This window comes from Hipposideros armiger, unplaced genomic scaffold, assembly GCF_001890085.2.
Source record: "Hipposideros armiger isolate ML-2016 unplaced genomic scaffold, ASM189008v1 scaffold_488, whole genome shotgun sequence".
NCBI lineage: Eukaryota > Metazoa > Chordata > Mammalia > Chiroptera > Hipposideridae > Hipposideros > Hipposideros armiger.
In genome coordinates, this window is record NW_017731838.1 from 339105 (window position 1) to 358344 (window position 19240).

General features: G+C 38.5%; 2 protein-coding genes across 7 annotated transcripts in view; one reads left to right on the plus strand and one right to left on the minus strand.

Moving 5' to 3' along the window:
* Nucleotides 1-259: 259 nt before the first annotated feature.
* On the plus strand, nt 260-4316 carry SLC25A4 (solute carrier family 25 member 4). The gene is made up of 4 exons (XM_019667246.1): nt 260-488; nt 1806-2292; nt 2826-2966; nt 3861-4316. The coding sequence occupies exons 1-4, from the start codon at nt 378-380 to the stop codon at nt 4016-4018; spliced, it is 897 nt and encodes a 298-aa protein (XP_019522791.1). The 5' UTR covers nt 260-377; the 3' UTR covers nt 4019-4316.
* Nucleotides 4317-9066: 4750 nt separating this feature from the next.
* The window catches only part of CFAP97 (cilia and flagella associated protein 97), a 44334-nt gene continuing 34160 nt past the window's right edge, over nt 9067-19240 (minus strand). For 5 of the 6 annotated variants that reach the window (XM_019667225.1, XM_019667220.1, XM_019667222.1 and 2 more), the window contains exons 4-5: nt 13582-13732; nt 9067-12311 (exon numbers count right to left, since the gene is read on the minus strand). In XM_019667225.1, the coding sequence (XP_019522770.1) occupies nt 12184-12311; nt 13582-13732 (279 nt within the window). In that variant the 3' untranslated portion in view covers nt 9067-12183. The remainder of the gene's footprint in view (nt 12312-13581; nt 13733-19240) is intronic. The other variant, XM_019667221.1, reaches the window with a different exon arrangement.

The window sequence follows — 19240 nt, forward strand, 5'->3', positions numbered from 1 at the left end:
CTGCAGAGACATGGTGTTCCTCTGCTCGCCGGGACAGATAACATGAATTTGCCCTTTAAACGTCCCAAGCTGTAGGCACAGCCCCCCGGCCCACCCCTGTCTCCCGGAAGCGCCTTCGCCCCCGTTGCCCTCTGCAGAGGAGGGGGACGACGAGGGGGTGTCCAAGCACCTGCCCAGCCAATGCGCACTGCGCACACGGCCCCGGGGTCCCTCCTCCTCTCGCGAGAGACAAGGAGGGGAATATAAGGAGGGCTGCGGGGCGAGGCAGGCGGCCCCTTCGCGTCGCGCAGGGACGGAGACGGGGTGGCTGTGCCTGGCCGGGCGGTAGAGAGAGCGAGAGCGCGGCTCCCGGAGGCTGTGTGCGCCCGGCTGTCACCATGAGTGATCAGGCTTTGAGCTTCTTGAAGGACTTCCTGGCAGGCGGCATCGCCGCTGCCGTCTCCAAGACCGCGGTCGCCCCCATCGAGAGGGTCAAATTGCTGCTGCAGGTGGGGACGGCAGGGGCGCGGGCGCGGTGAGGAGGGTGGGCCGGGCAAGGCGCGCGGGACACGGCCGAGTCGCAGCCGCGAAGGGGAATGGGCGGGCGGGCGATCCGCAGCAAATCTGCGCTAGGCCACAGGCCGGCCGCCCGCCCGCCCTACGCGAAGGGGAAGGTGCCCTCTGCGCAGACAGGTCCTCTGTCAGTAGCAGATTCTTGGTGTCGGGTGGCGGCCCGCGTCCGGGTGTCTATATATGGAAACCCACCCTGGAGTGGGTTACAGCCAGCCAGAGCCTTAGCCTGGGACAGAACTGGCACTCCACTCAAGCCTCTTAGGTCAGCTTCACCTTTTGATTTTCAATGCCCCTTGTACCTTTTTATCTGCACCCACCTTTTACAAGAATAAAAAAAAATTATTACACAAGACCTCACTTACTGTGTCCCATGTGCTATGCTATAGGGTTACATATATTTAATTTTTATATAACCTCTGTAAAATAGGTATTATCTCCCCAATTTTACAAATGAAGAAACAGGTTTTGAGATTTAAAAACATTTTTTTTTGTAATAAACTGATAGCCTTCCTTACACATACTGTCCCCCAAATCTTTTCCACCCCAACCTTGTCTCTGAATGGCCCATCATCATCATCATCATCATCATCCCATCTACCTGTTTTACTCCATCCACTTGCCCAAAAGACAAGGGCCCTTCAATGAGAATTTGGCCTCTTCAATTTGGGAGTCAAAATTATCAATAACAAGGAAAACCCTAACAGATAACTCACAACAAAAACAACCCCCCCACCCCCCAGTAATTGATAATTGGGTACTCTGCCTGAACATTTCCAGGCTTTAATGCCTAGTGGATTTCTTCTTCTTCTGTTAGAACATCTACTACTCAGAGATCCTGGTCTCCAGGGAGACTTAAGAGTGAGACTGAGGAATCCTCATCTCCTGCCTGTCATGTCTTTTAAATCAGAGAAGGTGCCCATTGGGGCAAAGATCTTTAATCATTTCTATGTACCAGCAAGCCCCCAGCGTAGCTCTGGCACTGAGGGAAAATGCAATACATAAACGACTCTCTTCACGAAATTAAATAATCTTTTCCGTTTATTTGGCAGAACCTTTTCTCTCAAATGCCCTGATAACTGAGGCAAAATTGGATTTTGGGGGGCTTGCTATCCAAGGAGCTAACATTTATTTACAATATTCGCTTGACTTCCCCATACATTTTTTAAAAGAGGAAATCAAGACGTGCAAATATTCTTTCTCCTGTCCTCCTCCCTTCTCCCTCTGCCATGCCCGCTCCCTCCCTCCCCTGACAGGTCCAGCATGCCAGCAAACAGATCAGTGCTGAGAAGCAGTACAAGGGGATCATGGATTGTGTGGTGAGAATCCCCAAGGAGCAGGGCTTTCTCTCCTTCTGGAGGGGAAACCTGGCCAATGTCATCCGTTACTTCCCCACCCAAGCTCTCAACTTCGCCTTCAAGGACAAGTACAAGCAGATCTTCCTGGGGGGCGTGGACCGGCATAAGCAGTTCTGGCGCTACTTTGCTGGTAACCTGGCTTCCGGTGGGGCAGCTGGGGCCACCTCCCTCTGCTTTGTCTACCCGCTGGACTTTGCCAGGACCAGGTTGGCTGCTGACGTGGGCAAGGGTGCCGCCCAGCGTGAGTTCAATGGTCTGGGTGACTGTCTCACCAAGATCTTCAAGTCTGATGGCCTGAAGGGTCTCTACCAGGGTTTCAGCGTCTCTGTCCAGGGCATCATTATCTACAGAGCTGCCTACTTCGGAGTCTATGACACTGCCAAGGGTGAGAGAAGGGCCTCGGGGTGCAGAGTGGGGAAGAGGAGGGCATGCGCAGAGGGGATCCTGAGCGATCTGTCACTCACAAAGGGCTCTATATCAACCTTGTTTTTTCCTAGTCCCTGGGCTAATCAGGCTTCTGAATGAGGAGGTGGCCTGGTGGAATGTAGAGCTAGAGTACTGTCTTTGTCCTCTACTGGAACTCGGGCCTTGAGCCATGCAGAGGTGAAGAAGGGGCAGCCCAGCCCCCTCTTCCCACGGCTCTATCAGTTACAGAGTGCAACCTGGAGCCACTTCAACATGCCCTGTCCACGGGGCAGAACCCTGGCTTCCCGGGGGCCAGAAGGCAGCCACACACTTTTGTTGGCTGCCTGGGTATTTGTGAGACACCCCACAAGGGGCAGCTTCTTCTCGGGGGATGTGGGGGAGCGGCGCATGGAGTTGGAGGTTCGGTAGCCTCTTCCCCTTCCCCACCTGTTTTTTGCCAAGTGCTGAGAGGAGTCACTTCATCGCTACTTGGCTTCTTGGCTCTGTCCACAGGGATGCTGCCTGATCCCAAGAATGTGCACATTTTCGTCAGCTGGATGATTGCCCAGAGCGTGACGGCGGTCGCGGGGCTGGTGTCCTACCCCTTTGACACTGTCCGCCGTAGGATGATGATGCAGTCTGGCCGGAAAGGGGGTAAGCCTGGCACCTGCTGATGATCTAAATCACATTTTCCTGCCCGAGGAGAACACTAACTCGGTGCTGTTTTTCAGTCTTCACTATTCTAATTGTTCAAATTATGTGCTAAGGAAAGGAAGATATGATTAAGCCCTCATTATATTCTCAGCTATTTCTTTATAGAATTTTGTTATCAAAAGGATAAGAACATCAAAAATGGGATATTTAAAGGTGAACTTAACTAGGTATCTAGCATGATACAGACCTCAGTCCTGTTCAAAACCTTAGAGCCTGGATGCAGAAACGAGGGGAAAGAATTGAAGTAATTCACTGGCTTATTTAAAAATAATTGTTCTCTTATATAGTTATTACAGTAGCAGGGAGGGGCGATTTAGCTGGATGAGAGATGGCCTGAAACCATCTGTTGTGATAGAACATGTTTTGCCTTCCATTGGTTTAATCATCAAATTGGCATTTTTGAAGTCAGAAAGTCAAGTGTTATTAATTTCACATGTTTTAGCCTAATAGTTGTACATTTTTTATTTAACTGTGTAATCTTGGGCAGTATAATCTGAGTCCAGGCCTCCTTTTTCTCATCCATACAAAGGGCACTACCCAGTTTAACACTTCTGCACCACTCTGCCCACTTCATTTTCCAGTTGGATGGTCAGTAAATTACCTGGTTGATTGCCCCAGTTCTTCCCTTGATTGAGTTAAAGGGGTAGGAATGACTAGAGAGCTGCCTAAGAGTTAGATAGGGAAGGGATATGTAGTTGAATGTTGCATAGAGCTGGGGCTTGAAGCTCAAGTGACTTATTTATAACACTGGGAACACTGGGTGCAGATGTCTTTCAGAGAAGAAGTCTCTTTCCTCTAAAATTATGGAGCCCTCACCCACATTTGTTTCCACAGCGGATATTATGTACACTGGGACACTGGACTGCTGGAGGAAGATTGCCAAAGATGAAGGAGCCAAAGCTTTCTTCAAAGGTGCCTGGTCCAATGTATTGAGAGGCATGGGCGGTGCTTTTGTATTGGTGTTGTATGATGAGATAAAAAAATATGTCTAATGGAATTAAATCAAGTTCATTGGTTCCAGACCCATTGTGTGGTTTAATAGACTTTTCCCAGGGGAAGTAAAAGGAAAGAGGTGGGATAACACCAGACTGAACGGAATACCTCAGGAAAAAAAAAAGAAAGAAAAAGAAAGCTTCACTGAGTGTTCATTAAACCACAGATGTATTTTGTATTTATTTTACATTTAAATTCCCACAGAAAATATAAAGTAACGTTATCATACTTGTACAACTAACTGAAGTGACGAAGAGAATAACTGAATGTGAAACCAATAAAGACCACTTAATTGCACGCTCTCTATTGAATTCTTATTAACTGCCACATGGATTTAACAATAAGACCATAAATGCATATTTTTTAACGTGACTCATCGGCCCAGCTTCTAAATGTCAAATATTATACTATGTATAAGTACCTAAAGTTCTTAAAGTTCTGGCTTTCAAACTTAAACAGATTATGTCCTCTCTCTCTTACCTCAGACCATGCTACTGAAGGCTCAAAAGTACTAACACAGATCGTGGCTTCCATAATCTCACCTTATATTTTATGCACTTTAACTCAGCCTCCAGGAATTCTGAGGTTCTGCTAAAAGCTTTAAATCATAGTTTCAAGAGTTTTGCATGATTAGGAAGTGCTCTGTATTAGTGCCATTAGAGAATTGTGATACAAGAATTTTATGACAAGTGGACACTATTCATTGAAATCATTTAGCAAGCTACTATTTAATGATTGATGGTTAGGGTCTGTGGAAGATATCAAAAGACAGGAACCCATCCTGAAAGAAGCTTAAATGGGGGTAGGAGAGAGGAGTGAAATGGCACTGTTAGATCATGTAATGTTTAATATAATAAATCTTGGTTGAGTAGGGCTGCAAGGGGGGAGTTGCAATGGGGGAAGTGATAGAAGGTGGACCTTGAAAGAAAATAACTAGATTTAAATACATGGGTATAGAAAGCACCTACCAGTATTAGAAATATGGGTGTAGGACATATCTGCTAGCACTTCTCTGTAACAATTTATCAAGACCTAGAGAAAAAGTCAGTTTTGGATCTGACTCATACATTTGTGAGCAAGAGGAAAATAATTACAAGTGAGGAATGAGGCCTTTTGGTCCAGAAGACCAAACGGTTCACCTGGTCCCAGCTTGTTGCAAGTGACCTGGAGGAAACGCGTTCCTATATCCTCGGCAGAGCCTGAAAGGCAGGCCCACGTCTCCTGTCTCTCCTGATGGGGGCTTGAGGGCTGCAGTGCCTCTGTACCTTCTGCTCCTTACCTGCCTTCCCAAGCTCTTCCACGTAACTCACTCCTGCATCTCCAGTAAAAATGTGCTGTCTTGTTTTACCGTAATAACTAAGGTCCGTTTTACCATGTCCAAGGTTACATCTATCCTAATCTAGTAGATGTCTCTTAGAGAAGCATCTACTAGATAGTTCTGCTTCATTCGACGGCTACCCCAACACCTTCAGGTCCACTTACTGGACATTTTCACTGTAAGATCTAAGAATTATCTTTAAAAACAAAGTGTATTTATGGCTTATAACGGATTTCCATATTGGCAGACCAGGTATTACAAACAAATGTTTCCTCTGAAAACAACTGGAAAAGGGGTTCAAACTATTTAAAATAGAAATCTGCATGAAGATACTTGGGAGGTAAATTGGCATGAAAAACTATGGAGCTGAGATCCTGGGACAAGACGACCAAGAGAAGTGAGACTGATAGTTGGGTCAGTTTTCCCCATTGGGTGTCTGCAAATCATGGAAAATGCAGCTGAAAGGCTGAGGAACTGGAGAGTTTGAAAGCCTCTCAGGGAGATAGTGACAAAAACAGGTATCCTCGGCCTGCCAAGGAAGGGGAGCCCTGGTAAACCTGTTTTGAACTGGGACACCCCAGCAGTAAGAGGAAACTGGAACTAGTATGGCCCTTGCAGTCACTGTCAGTCCCTTACCTGGATTAAGATGACTGGAGGTTGTGGGCACCACTGCCGCCTGCCAGGAGCACAAGTAAATCTTGACTGGAAGAAAATATCCAGAGCAAAAGTCCACAAACTCTTTCTCTGAAGGACGAGATAGTATTTTAGGCTTTGATGGCCAGATGGCCTTTGATGCAACACAGCTCTCAGACAAGACAAATGAACGCGTGTGGCTGTGTTCCATGAAACTTGATGTACAAACACTGAAATGTGAATTTCATAGAATATTTACATGTCACAAAATCTTTTTACTTTAAAAACCCATTTGAAAAGATAAAAGCCACATAAACAGGCACTGGACTGCTGCTGAATTTGGCCCATGGGTTGTAACTTGCTGCCCTTGATCTAGAGCTTCAAGTTTTTTCTATAATTTTTCATATAAACCAAAAACACAAATACAAATTTAAAATACATCCAATTGAAAATATAATCTAAAGAACCCATAATTTAGGGCCGGCCGAGTGGCGCGTTGGTTAGGGGCTGGCTTGGGATGCCGGAGGGCCCCGGTTCGGATCCCACATGTAGGGGCCAGTGACACTGCCCTCTACAGCTGAGATGCTGGATGGCAGCTCGGCCTGGAGCTGGGCTGCCGTGAGTCGCTGGCGACGGCGTGCAGTGGGTTGCCATGGGCTACCTTGTATGGCCAGCAGCCAGCGTGAGCGGCCAGCAGCTGCGGTGAGTGGCCATCCAGAAGCCGGCGACTGATCTGCCTCGCCCAGGAAGAGCGCAATGATGGTGCTGGCTTGGGCCGGTGGAGCAACGTCCTCCACAACTAGACTGAAGAAGAGGATGACAGCGGCTTGTCTGTTCCCCTTTCCCCAATTCCCCAGCGCTGTTCCTATTCCCCCAATTCCCCAATAAAAATCTTAAAAAAAAAAAATAAAAAGAGAAATAGAAAGGAAGAATAGAGAAAAATGGAAAGGAGAACAGTAAATAAAAATATTTAAAGAACCCATGATTTAAAAAGTGGAAATCATAATGGAAACTCGAAAATATTTCAAACTTCATGAAAATAAAAATACCATGTTATCAAACTTTGTAAGGAACAGCTAAAGCTATGCTAAAATATTTATAGCCTTCAATGCACCTATTAGAAAAGAAGAAAGGCTGAAAACCAGTGAAAATCCATTTCAAGAAGTTGGAAAAACAACAGCATTTAAACCCAAAGACTAAAGCTGAAAGTAAATAATTAAGGTAACAGTAGAATTAGCGAAAAAGAGACGAATCAACAATGCCAGCTGAGCTGCATACCTAAGTGTGAAACGTAAAATTTCTAGAAGATAATATAGCAGAATAGCTTCATTCCCTCAGGTAAATGAAAATTTCATAAAATCTAACATTTAAAAGGCACTTCACAAAAGATATCCCAAGGCCAATAAACATGGAAAAGGTTCAATCTGATTATTAGAGAGAGGAGTACAGTTAAAATCATGAGATACCATTACACACCCACCCAAATGGTTAAACTTAAAAATGACACTAAACATTAGTGAGGCCATGGAGCAACAGGAACTCATACACTTCTGTGGAGGAGTAAATTAGTACACTCACTCTGGAAAGCTCTGGCATTATCTACTACGAAGGTACACTGTATGACCCAGCAACTCCACTCCTAAGATGCCCAACCAAAATCATGCACAGGTATATAAGACACACCTACAAAAACCTTCATGTTAGTACTATTGGTCACAGTCAAAACCTGGAAACCACCTCAAATACCCACCAACCACAGAAGAAAGAAATAATGGTGTAGTCCTACTAGTATACAGACACGAGAAAAAACGGATTCCAGCTACATGTAGCAACATTGGAAGAATCTCACAAACAAATATGATCAGGAAAAGCAGCCAGACACAAAAGAACATAATTCCATTCATAGGACATTAAAAAAAAACAGGCAAAACTACACTCTGGTGTTAAAAGTTAAGATAGAGGTGCCTCTTGGCAGGCAAAGGAAGCCATGACTGGGAGGGAGTCCCGACAATACTCTAGAGGTAGGTGATCACGTGTTTGTTCTGTGACCATATTAGTTGTACGTTTGTTTTGTGCCCTTTTCTGTATTTCTGTAATAGTTAAACAACAAAACCTATGAGATGTCATTTTCTTATGGATATTCACCTAAAAGACCATGACCATTTCACATTCCCCAAAAGAATTTAAAATGAAAACTTCTCAAATTAATGGTAGAATTAGGTTTTCCTAGTTAGTATACATAACTGCATGGGAAGCAGATATATTTGTTGGTAATTCTGGATATTTTCTTCATGAAATATAAAGTTTCTCAGAATGAAATGAAACAAAGCATACTCCAAACCTGGAGATCAGTTATAATCCCAATATAGAATGTGATTTTTTTTTTTTTGGTGAAGGCTCTCATTATAATTATTCATGCTCTTAAAATTTAAAACCATCATTTTTAATCAGTTTTTGGTGACTATTCAAATTCTTTTACTATCTTATAATACCAAATGTGAAATTAGGTTCATAAGAAAAAAACCGTCTCTCATTATAGGACAATAATGATATGTTACCTCATAGTGGATTAAAAAGCAGTAACCAGAATTTTAGAATCAAATAAAATTTTCTGCTATAATCTAATCGTATTTGTTATAAGCACCCTTTAACTTCATAGTTGAGAGCTCAACTAGACCACCGCAGAACTACTCCATGATTTATTCTAATAGCATTGTTATTAAACCCTCATCAAAAAGAGTTCCTAAATTGATGTTTTAGCAGCAAGTTTTAAAAAGAATATTTCTTATCACTCATAATGCACATCATACATATGAAATGTTGATGTAAATAGATACTTCTAAAAAACACTCCTTCAACTGATAAGGGTGTCCATGGTAGCATCATAACAATTTTACAGAACAAATTAAATAATGTAGTTTAAAGAGATGATGATCAAAAATGGAATTTTAAGCAAGCTCTTTAAAAACTCTATAAATAACTAATGCCCTCCTTCCAACTTCATTCTCACTTAGTCTTATAAAGCATGTAAAAGTTATTATAATTTTTACAATGGGAACAAGACCATGCATTTGAGACATAGGAACAATACTCAAGTTATCTTTTAAGTCTTTTATTTCTTTCTTCACTACGCCAAGCTAGTTCTTCATGCCTAAAACACATTACAATGGACTGAAAAATTTTAAAAGGATACTGATTTTTAAGTTTCTCACTAATCTTTATTCATGGAAATAAAGTAGCCAGTAGCATTAAGAACATTTTCTAGGATGGTATACATCATTTATAGGTAAAGACTTTGGCATTTAGGATATTAAACATTTTATGAATTTAATGATCAAAATATAGTAACTTGTGTCTCCAACATTATACTGGTCATAATACTTTTTACAGTGTGCAGTATTTGAGTCTGAAGATGAGAAGCTCACAATCATATCCATCACAATGACCTCTTTTTTAAAGTTGTCTAAATATCCATTTTTGGACATTTGGGTTAATGGGTTGAAAACAACTGTGTTACACTATATTTATAAGCAAACCAGAAAAATTTTATTTGGAATAGGAGCTAAGGAAGCAGATTTTTATGGAGAGTGAAAAAAGTAAGGGAAGCACAAGACAATAGCTATCCCTTAGGAAATAATTTTAACAGTTCAAAATCTTTTATAGAACCTTATTAAAAAGGAGGCAACATTAGTTTAACATTTGACAGATATGAAAATAACTCTCAATAAGAATCTTGCCTGACAATTTAGACCTTGGATTGGTATAATTTCTAGTTGCAGATATAAATCTTCAAAGTATATATATTTTAAGGTACAAGTAAACCAAATATAAAGTAGTGCTAGATGATCCTTTACTTTTTTATGGTCTTGAAAATGGAAGAGTACACTTATGATTCCTTCATAAAAATGCCCCTTAAACCAGAACAACTTCAAAGTACCTTGACTTATATAAGAGAATATCACATTTTTCAACTCTTCTCCTTCTATTTATAGTTATCATGTATAAGTAATCATGACAACAGAGCTATATATTCTGCTTTGAAAAAATGAATGTTGTTGCTCTTCCCAGCTTTTCCTTTTCAAATTGAATCCCTGTTATTAGTAACACTTAGATGAACCTCCCATCAACACAGTAAAAACTAAAGGCATTGAATTAGTATCTAAAATCAAAGTACAGCTTTATCTATGAAATCGTGTTGTACTTGACATATGGCAGAAAAGACCACATAAAATGTTCTCAGACTAATGCCATTATGAACATTAAAAGGTTTCATATTTTTTTCCCTAACAACTTAAAAATCAATTTAAAAATATTGGCTAATCACTACAAGACAGATGTTCAAATGCTGAGTTTTAAATTCAGCATTATCTTATCTCTTCTTAAAGATGGGTTGTTATTCAAACATTAAAAGTGCAATACGTTAACAAACAAAACCTTGGATTAGTATAGCTAAAGTTTATATACAAAGCAGAGCGCTAAATGATGTGAAAACCTGTTCACCAGAACAGAACATCAAATAACAACGAACAAATTATAGCCCAAAGAAAGAAGCAGAAAAATCTCAGTCAGGTTGTATCCACATGAATTTTTTTTTAGCTCCTCTGTTTCCAGGCTTCACATTCCCTATCCTAAACAAAATCTATCAATACAAACTAAGACCAAGAAATTCTGAATTGATGTTTAGTAAAATGCGGATTGGCTTTCTGCCAAAGGGGTTAAGAAAAGTAAGTTCAGCATACATGCGACAGAGCCTGAGTTAACTCAGAACAATACAAATATTACTGTGGCTACAGATCAAGAATTCATATTAAAAAAAGAAAGGTTTGACATTTAATATGCAAACTTCCCACTATATTCTAAGGATATACTGAAAAGGCCAGTAATGCAAAACAGTGATAACTAGGACAGCAGAGGCAACCATGACTGAGATAGAGATATACTTTGTTATATAAAATAAGAAGAGCCTACAGATTGCCAGAAAAATATTCTAATTTCAAAAGTCAACAGTATCACACCCTACCTATCACTACTAGCTCCATTAAGATTACTACTAGGCCTCTAAAAGTGGGACTAGCAAAAATGATAATTCCAGTATTCAACATGTAAACCCAAACCAAGAAAATAAGCAGGCATTCAAAGTAGCCTCAAAAAAAATGTTTCCCCCCCCCTTTATTATTGACACATTTTAGTTTTCTTTTTCAGCCCTTAAAAACACTAGCTGGAATTTCTAAAGCTGTGAGACAATGTATTTCTTTCTTATTTATCTTCTCTCTTAGTACAATACTCAATATAACACAACTTGTTAACAGCATCACTTAAAACACTGTTCTGACACAACTCAGGATCTGCTTCTTGGCTCTCCAAACTATTGCTGTTTTAAATACTTGTTTTTGCTTATGATGATCTGGTCCTTGGATGAACTATTCACAATGAGTAGATTGGAGGGCCTACCTCATTTCTCAGAATCATTAACAGTACTTTACCTGAATGTATAAAACACAAAAGAGGAGCTTCTAAGTTGAACTTTCTAATACAGTTTGAAATGGTTTGGAATGGTTGATTCAATTTTAAGATCTCAGTGCACTTATGCAGAAGTAGGAGATACCTCTGGGGAATCACGAGGATTTGCCCTCATCAAATCTAAATCAGCTCCACCAATGAAAACAAATTTCATGATTTGTTTTACATTAAGAAGGTATAACTGTCTGATAACCAAGTTATGAGTCATACCACCTAAATTATGAAACCAACAGGAAACAAAGCCAGTCAAATTCAGGAGCTATGCTCGTGGTTTAAAGCTTGTAAGAAATGGAAACAACAAAAAAAAACATAAAACAAGACCTGTATAGTCAACATGTTGGTTCCAACGTGCAGTACTACTATCACAGTTGTTTTTGTCAGCATGACAGCAGAATCAGTTTCTATGCTGAGAAAATGTACATGCATGTTACCATTTCTCTGTTAAATACATATCACCTCATATAAATACATCCCCATAGGAAACACTGATTAATTTACATTAAGTTGTCTTTTGGAAAACAATTTTGTACCAAATTGCAATAAATTACAACTCACTGTTGTATACCTTAAAATTCTTAAAACAGTTATTATAGATGTTTACACAGAGAATTATAGTAATATACAAGAGCACTTCCAGAATATACAAGAATTGGATGAACAATGTTTAAAGTAAAAAGTTTTTATAAAAAGTTTTTATAACCAAGCTGTACGGATATTAGAGGGCTTAGGTCTTAGCAACAGGCCACCGGATGTGTCAAAAACTGACCGTTCACTCTTACAACTGAGACCACTGGTAGCACTGGATGTCCTGGAAGCTCCTCCTGAAAATACACGACAAATAAGAAATAATTTGAATTATTTAAACTGAATATATAAATCATCATCTGATATACTTTCTCTTCTAATTTTAAGTCCAGACTAAGTTATTTTTCTCTATCTCACATGTTTTGTTTTTTTTTAAGCTGAGCCATCCTGCCACCTGTTGGCAGCTCAGCTCGGGTGGGGAATTGAACCGGCGACCCTGTTGCTCAGAGCTCACACTCTTAACCAACTGAGTCACTTGGCCGGCCCTCTCACATGTGTTTTTAATAGTCTAATATAACTGTCAACCAGAAATGCACTTCAGAGTTCCCTGTGGAACACAAAAATATAATAACAAACATGCCCAGACTCTACACGAGGGGATTTTGACGCAATAGACTTGGGGTGGGAAAAAGGTGTTTTAAGAAGTTTCTCAAATGATTAACGTGGAAAAACAAAACAAAAAACCTTTGTATAACCATTTATTCAACAAATAATTTACCACATTCACAACACAATACTAAGTATGAGTTATTGGAACAAGACCCTATCTTAGCCACTATACTGAGGAGGTGATTCTTCTAGAATGAATGAATGGAATTACTAGTCATTTGACTGTTTAAGACTCACATGAGCACTGGGAAGTTAGGACATTGTAAGTGGTTCCAACCTTCTTTTAGTATTGGCTTCTGTTTTTTATAGCTTAGAATGCACACATGAAGACCAGCACCGACTTATGTAAAGGAAAAATGTCTAGCCCTTCTGTGTTTTGCTATTCTAGCAGTAAGTGGCCACTGTGCCTACATTCTCTGGTAGATGTGTGACTGGTCACATGTCAGGCATTAATTTAAGAAGGATTACATCTGATGACTACAGATTGCGAATTTTTGTTTTAGTTACTGAATGAGGAAGACAAATCACATACGAGGGCTGAAGATATTACCAATAATTCTTAACTGGCTAGGGAGAATGTTTCAGTAACTTTTAAACAGCATGCCTATTTATTTCTTCCTTTAGTAAACATATTGAAATTAAAAGTGTTTCTTTCATTGCCTAAAAAAACTACTGATATTTTCAGTTGTTTTATCTCCTGCTTTCCTTCCTATGCTGCCATTACCTGCTGTAAATGAAACCTGAAATGGAGTGAATTAACACAAAGCAAACAAAGCATACCAGTGAAAAATAATAAAATTCATTCCAGAAGTTAGTGTTTGAAAACTCTATCATAAGCACATAAACTATACTTTTAAGATAGAATGAAAAGTACAAAATAATTTTGAATATGCTTACTTAATGGGCTATACTGGCTAAGAGTCGACCTCACTCGTACTGAGGATGGTGATGAGCTGAGATAACCCATATTGCGATGATAGTCCATCAGTTGTTCTGAGCGTTTCATACCAACTGTTGGTTTCACAGATTCAAGCCTTTTCAATAAAGCCTTCATTTAAAGACAATCAATTTGAAATTCAACATTAGATAAACAGCAAGAGTTTTTTAAACAGCAAATACTTTCTAAAACCTGAAATTCACAAATAAAGCAGAAAAGACCTTAAATCACTGCTGACACACTATGTGAAAATATATTTCAAATAATATACTTTTAGGAAAATTTAAGGGTTTTTACCTATCATATAGTTAACCAAAACCACTATGATCTTAACAACTGATACAGGCACATCTCTCTTTTACGTCAGGTTACAATCTTAGAAAAGGTGCTGTAAGTTGAAAAACATTAAATCTGATTTTCTCATAGAAATGACATAATGGGAGTCATAATGCTAAGAGCCCAGAAATGACCATGAACCGATTGAAGCTATCATCAATTTTACATATGATCATAGGGCAGCGGCTTGCAACCTGTTCAGACTTCCAGTAGCCTCCAGGGCGAGTGGGGCTTGAGGGAAGGCCAAGCTCGAGCAGCGTTCTCAGGCCTCCCCCTACTAACCTCTACCAGCCCAACTACGCTTTCTGAATGGTCTGTTTTATATCCTGAAAATTCTGCTCAAAATTCAGTTTGTGGATAAAACAAAACAAAACAAAACAAACAATTTTGGATGCTAAGAAGTTTGAAAATCAAACTGAAAATCTACCATAGAATGCTTTTTAGAGAATATATAAACTAACTAGCCAAGGTAACATAATACCCAATAACATGGCATTTTCTTTAACACGATTCAGTAACAGAGTCCAATATATACTGTTCCTAACTTTATTTTCTTTTTTCACAAAGAAGAAGGTGAAAGAGTTGCTTTTTGATTTTCCCAGGCATTGTTAAGAAAAGAGTATTTAAGCAGACGAGTGGATTGAGGAATGGATCCATGGTTGTGTTTTATTATTTTCTTTATTGATGTAAACTTCCTCTGGTGAACTTTACCGGGAAAGAGAATGCTGTTCTGCATCAAGATTCCCATAAAAAAATCAGCCTTGTGGGATCCGTCATAGGACAAGTTTCCTCTGCACAACCATTTTTCCTTCTTCCTTAATTTGTTTTCTTTTTATTGTGGTAAAATACACATAACATGAAATTTACCATTTTAACCATTTTTAAGCATATAGTTTAGTGGCAGTCAGTACATTCACGTCATTGTGAACCATCACCATCGAACATTTCCAGAACTTTTCTTCCACTTAGTGTTTTGCTCTTAGCGTTTCCACCCCCTGCCCTTCTCTTCTGAGGTTCCATTGTCAGTGTTCCTGAGCATCCCTAGAGGAGGGACAAATGGTGGGAGGACAAGTCAAAATATTCAGGGGAAGAGCTGTTTAGAAAAGGGAGAGAAGGAAGGTGTCATAACACTAAATGAAGCTTGGAGACAAATGGCAGAGGTGCAGAACTCATGAAGAAGTAGACACACCAACTGAGAGAACTCAGCCTGCAACTGTTCTTTCTGCTGAAATGCCTTTCCTCAGTTTTTAGCCTTCAAAGGCTAGAAAGAATCAACTCCCCAAGGAAGCCTCACCCAACGAGTGTTAGTGGTTCTCTTTGCTGAGCTGAGAGTTACAATTAAAACATGGTTCTACCTGTAAACTCTATGGTCTTTCCATTATAACATATTGTTTTTCTCTTTGTAGACATAGAAGCTGTATAATTTAGGTGTAAAACCTCCTAATTGTATCTTCTCTACCTGTAGTTTGTAAAAAAAAAAAAAAAGCTATGTAAGGTACTGGAAGGAATATAAGAAAAAATATAAAATACTGCCCTGTCATGTACTTTATAACTTAGCTGGGAAGATAATACCATTGCATGTCTGATTAAGCCATTCATAACGGAGTAAGAAACTTTCTATGTATTGCATCATCAAATGCATTTTACTGGAAAGAGCAACATTTACTGCTTTATCTAATTATCTTATTAACTACCTATTGAGCTGTACAGGGTAGAATGGATGAAACAGAAAACTTGTTACTTTCAGTTACCTACTAATTTTGCTTTTTTGCTGGTCAAAGTCTCAATATTTTTTAGACAAACTCCTAATTTCCTAAAATTTATTTGGTTGGATGTGTTTTTCTTTTTTAAATTTAAAAAAATTACAATGCATATTCATCAGATATAAAACATGTAAAGTAATATGATCAAAATCAATTCAGAAATAATTTGACAATAAAGCCAAAAGTAAATAAACCCATTTTGTAGTCCTGATATGCCCCTTATCAAGTTCACATGCAGAAACTTGGAGAAATATGAGAAATGATTTGGCTCTGTTATCCAAATCTCATGGATCTATACTAGGTATCAGTCTGTGTGTGAATTTAACAAGCTAAGCAAAAAGCTAAAGGAATGAGTTTAAATAGAAATAGCTCTTCCTTGTAGAAACAATATCAAAATATGGGGTATCGATTAGAGTAAAAAATCCTAGAGTCAAAAGTATATAATCTCAATCTAGTCACCAATTTAGTACTCCTGGGCAAAACTTAAAAATGTCGTTTAAAATGTTGTTAACACCTGAAACAGAGTGATAAAAAAATGTAAGCGGTCTAGGCAGAAAGACCTGGATTTAAATCTTGGCTTTGTCATTGATTGTGTGACATTGGTCAAATGACTTAGTAAGGATATTACCAATGAAATAAGCTCAGAGAGTCAGTTTTGAGTATAGGTGAGATAATGCATACAAATTGCTCAGAAAAGTACCTGGCACATAGCAAGGACTTATTAAATATTAATGCAATCATTTGTGTTATTTTCTAGTTGTTTGACATGCAGTATTATCTTCCTAGCTGTGTTATAAATTACATGACAGGACAGTATTTTATATATTTTTACATATTCTTTGCAATGTCTTAGACATCTTTGCAGATCATAGCAGACATTAAATATGTTAAATGAACTGAAAAATGGTAAGATGGTTACTTATATTCCAATTATGTTTTATAAATTCTTAGAATTGCTACTCAAATCAGATTCTACTAATAAATCCCAAAATAGTTTGTCTAAATATTTCTTTTTTATCTTGGAAGTATCACTCTTTTTGGACAGAAAAATTAACCCAGCCTGAATCCTGTCTGTCTTCTGAGGTAGAAAGGTTAAAACAAATCAATGAATAAACAATGTGTTAATGATTTCTGCAGTTGTCAGCAGAGGACAGTTGCTTTATTGTTCCTAAGGTGATAAAGCAAAGACCCTGACGGACATTAGAGAGTAACGTGTCCTATGGCTGGGGAAAATCAGGACTGCTCTCCATATTTTCTATAGCTGGAGTCATACTTAGTTATCATTAGCTGTGTGTCCTCTATGGAAGGAGGAGACGGACAATAAGCAGGGAAGAAGGAAAATCGGACTGAGTGAGCTATAAATTATTTCAGATCTCAGAACAATGGGTACTGATTCTTCAACAGATTAATGCTCATAGCAGGTATGAGATTTGCTATAAATCTTCATCTTTGTCACAATATATCATCCTTCCTTTAATAGTTTTCACATTCTAAGAACTCTAAAATTAGTCTTCTAGACCAGCACACAAAGAACAGAAGAGAGGGGGAGGATTTTATTTTTCATTTAATGTTTTTAAGAATAGTTTGAAATTCCCAAATTTATACAGGTATTACTTATATTTTTAAAATAATATTTTAACACAGAAACTCCTGAGTGGAAAGATTATGCTCTACTTTATTTTCTACTTATTTGTATTTCTCTGGATTTAAAATTGAAATGTTAGCTCTATTTGAGCTCTAGGCTCTAATCCTGATATATTCCTACAGGAATCTTACTTCTCTCACCTTGCTTTAATTAATCCCTCCCCCACCTTTCTTTCACAGCTCAGGAAAATGACATATATTTAAAAAAATTAAATCTCATTTCTTTTAGAGGATAAAGTGAAACTATAAACTAAGTGTTCTTATTGACCTCCTCTCCTTCTGCTAAGATTATTCTCGTGCTCTTTCATAAAAATATGATTCATATTATGTTCAAATAAAGATAAGATATGGTTTAGAAAGAATATTTCAAAATTCATGAATTAAAAAATTAGTCCCATTTCTGGAAATAATAAAGTTCTAATATAATTGAGTCTATATGTAGCAAGTACTCCCTCTACTGGATAAAATTACCTTTTCTTTATTATTCCTTTGATTTATTTCCCTTGTGAATGAGGGGGAAAGGTATATTTGCTGATTGAAACAAATAATGATCTCAAACATCACAAGAAAGACAGACTAACAGTATGCTTTTAACTACAGCTCAGGACTCAATTTTATATATCTTTGCTCTCCTTTTCTACCTTCTCTGCACAGCACTACTTCATTGTCTTGAATTGTATCAGCTTAAACAGCCTTTGCATTGCTAAGATGCTAAGATTGCAGAGTCCTGGAACAGAAATGTTTTAGTCATCATGCCTGTTAGCCATGTGAATTGATCTCTATCACTGGAGACGGACTAAATGAAGGAATACAAATCATAAAAATTATAAAGTGATGGACCTTGCTTATGCAGTACATCTGTAACAGAAATACTATAGAAGTGAGTCTGTGTGCACATGTGCACTCATGCGTGTGTGTTTTGACTACAAACAGCCTGCAAACATATTAAAAAGAAGATCAGTGCTCACTGAACTATTAGAGTCAATGTGGCTCTGACTAAGGGTTTGGTAGGTGGCTGGTTATAAAATATATATATAAAAAAATCAATAATTTACAAAAGTAAAATCAACAGTTTACAAAAGTAAGCAGAGCAGTTAGAAAATGTAATGAAAAACTTTCACGCACAATAGCATAAAAGCACATAGTTTTGAAGAAAACTACAAAACCTTACTAAGGTAGAGTATAAGAAGCTTATACCCTATTTTCGGATAGGAAGGTAATATTTTAAGAATGCCAAGGCCGGCCAAGTGGCTCAGTTGGTTAAGAGCTCGCTCAAGAGTGTGAGCTCTGAGCAACAGCAGTTCGATGCCCGGCCTGAGCTGAGCTGCCACTGAGCAGCCAACAGGTGGCAGGATGGCTCAGCTGAAAAAAAAGAATGCCAGACACTCTGCAATTAAAATATAAATTTAACACAATTCCAATGAAAATTTACAACAGAGTCTTTTAAAGAAAAATAACCAGTAATTATGAAGAATAAAGACAAGAGCCAAGAAGTTTTAAAACGGTACAGAACTAGCTTTATTTTGGTATAGAGAATGAAGAGTTAAACATAAATCGGGAAGATTGGCTTTCCTTCCAATAACATAACGGTATTTTATAATAACTTATACTTTCTTGCTTAGTTTTAAGCTACTTTTTTCACTTCTGTATGAATTAGTTTTTGATGTAGATACTGTCCAAGGCCACTAGCCACATGTGGCTACAGAGCATTTGAAATGTGGGTAGTCCAAATGTGCTCTAAGTGTAAAGTATTCAACAGATTTCAAAGACAGTACCAAAAAAAAGAAAAGCAAAATGTCATTAATTTTTAATATTGTTTACATGTTAAAATGTAGTATTTGGAGACACATACAGGTTGAAAGTAAAGGGATGGAGT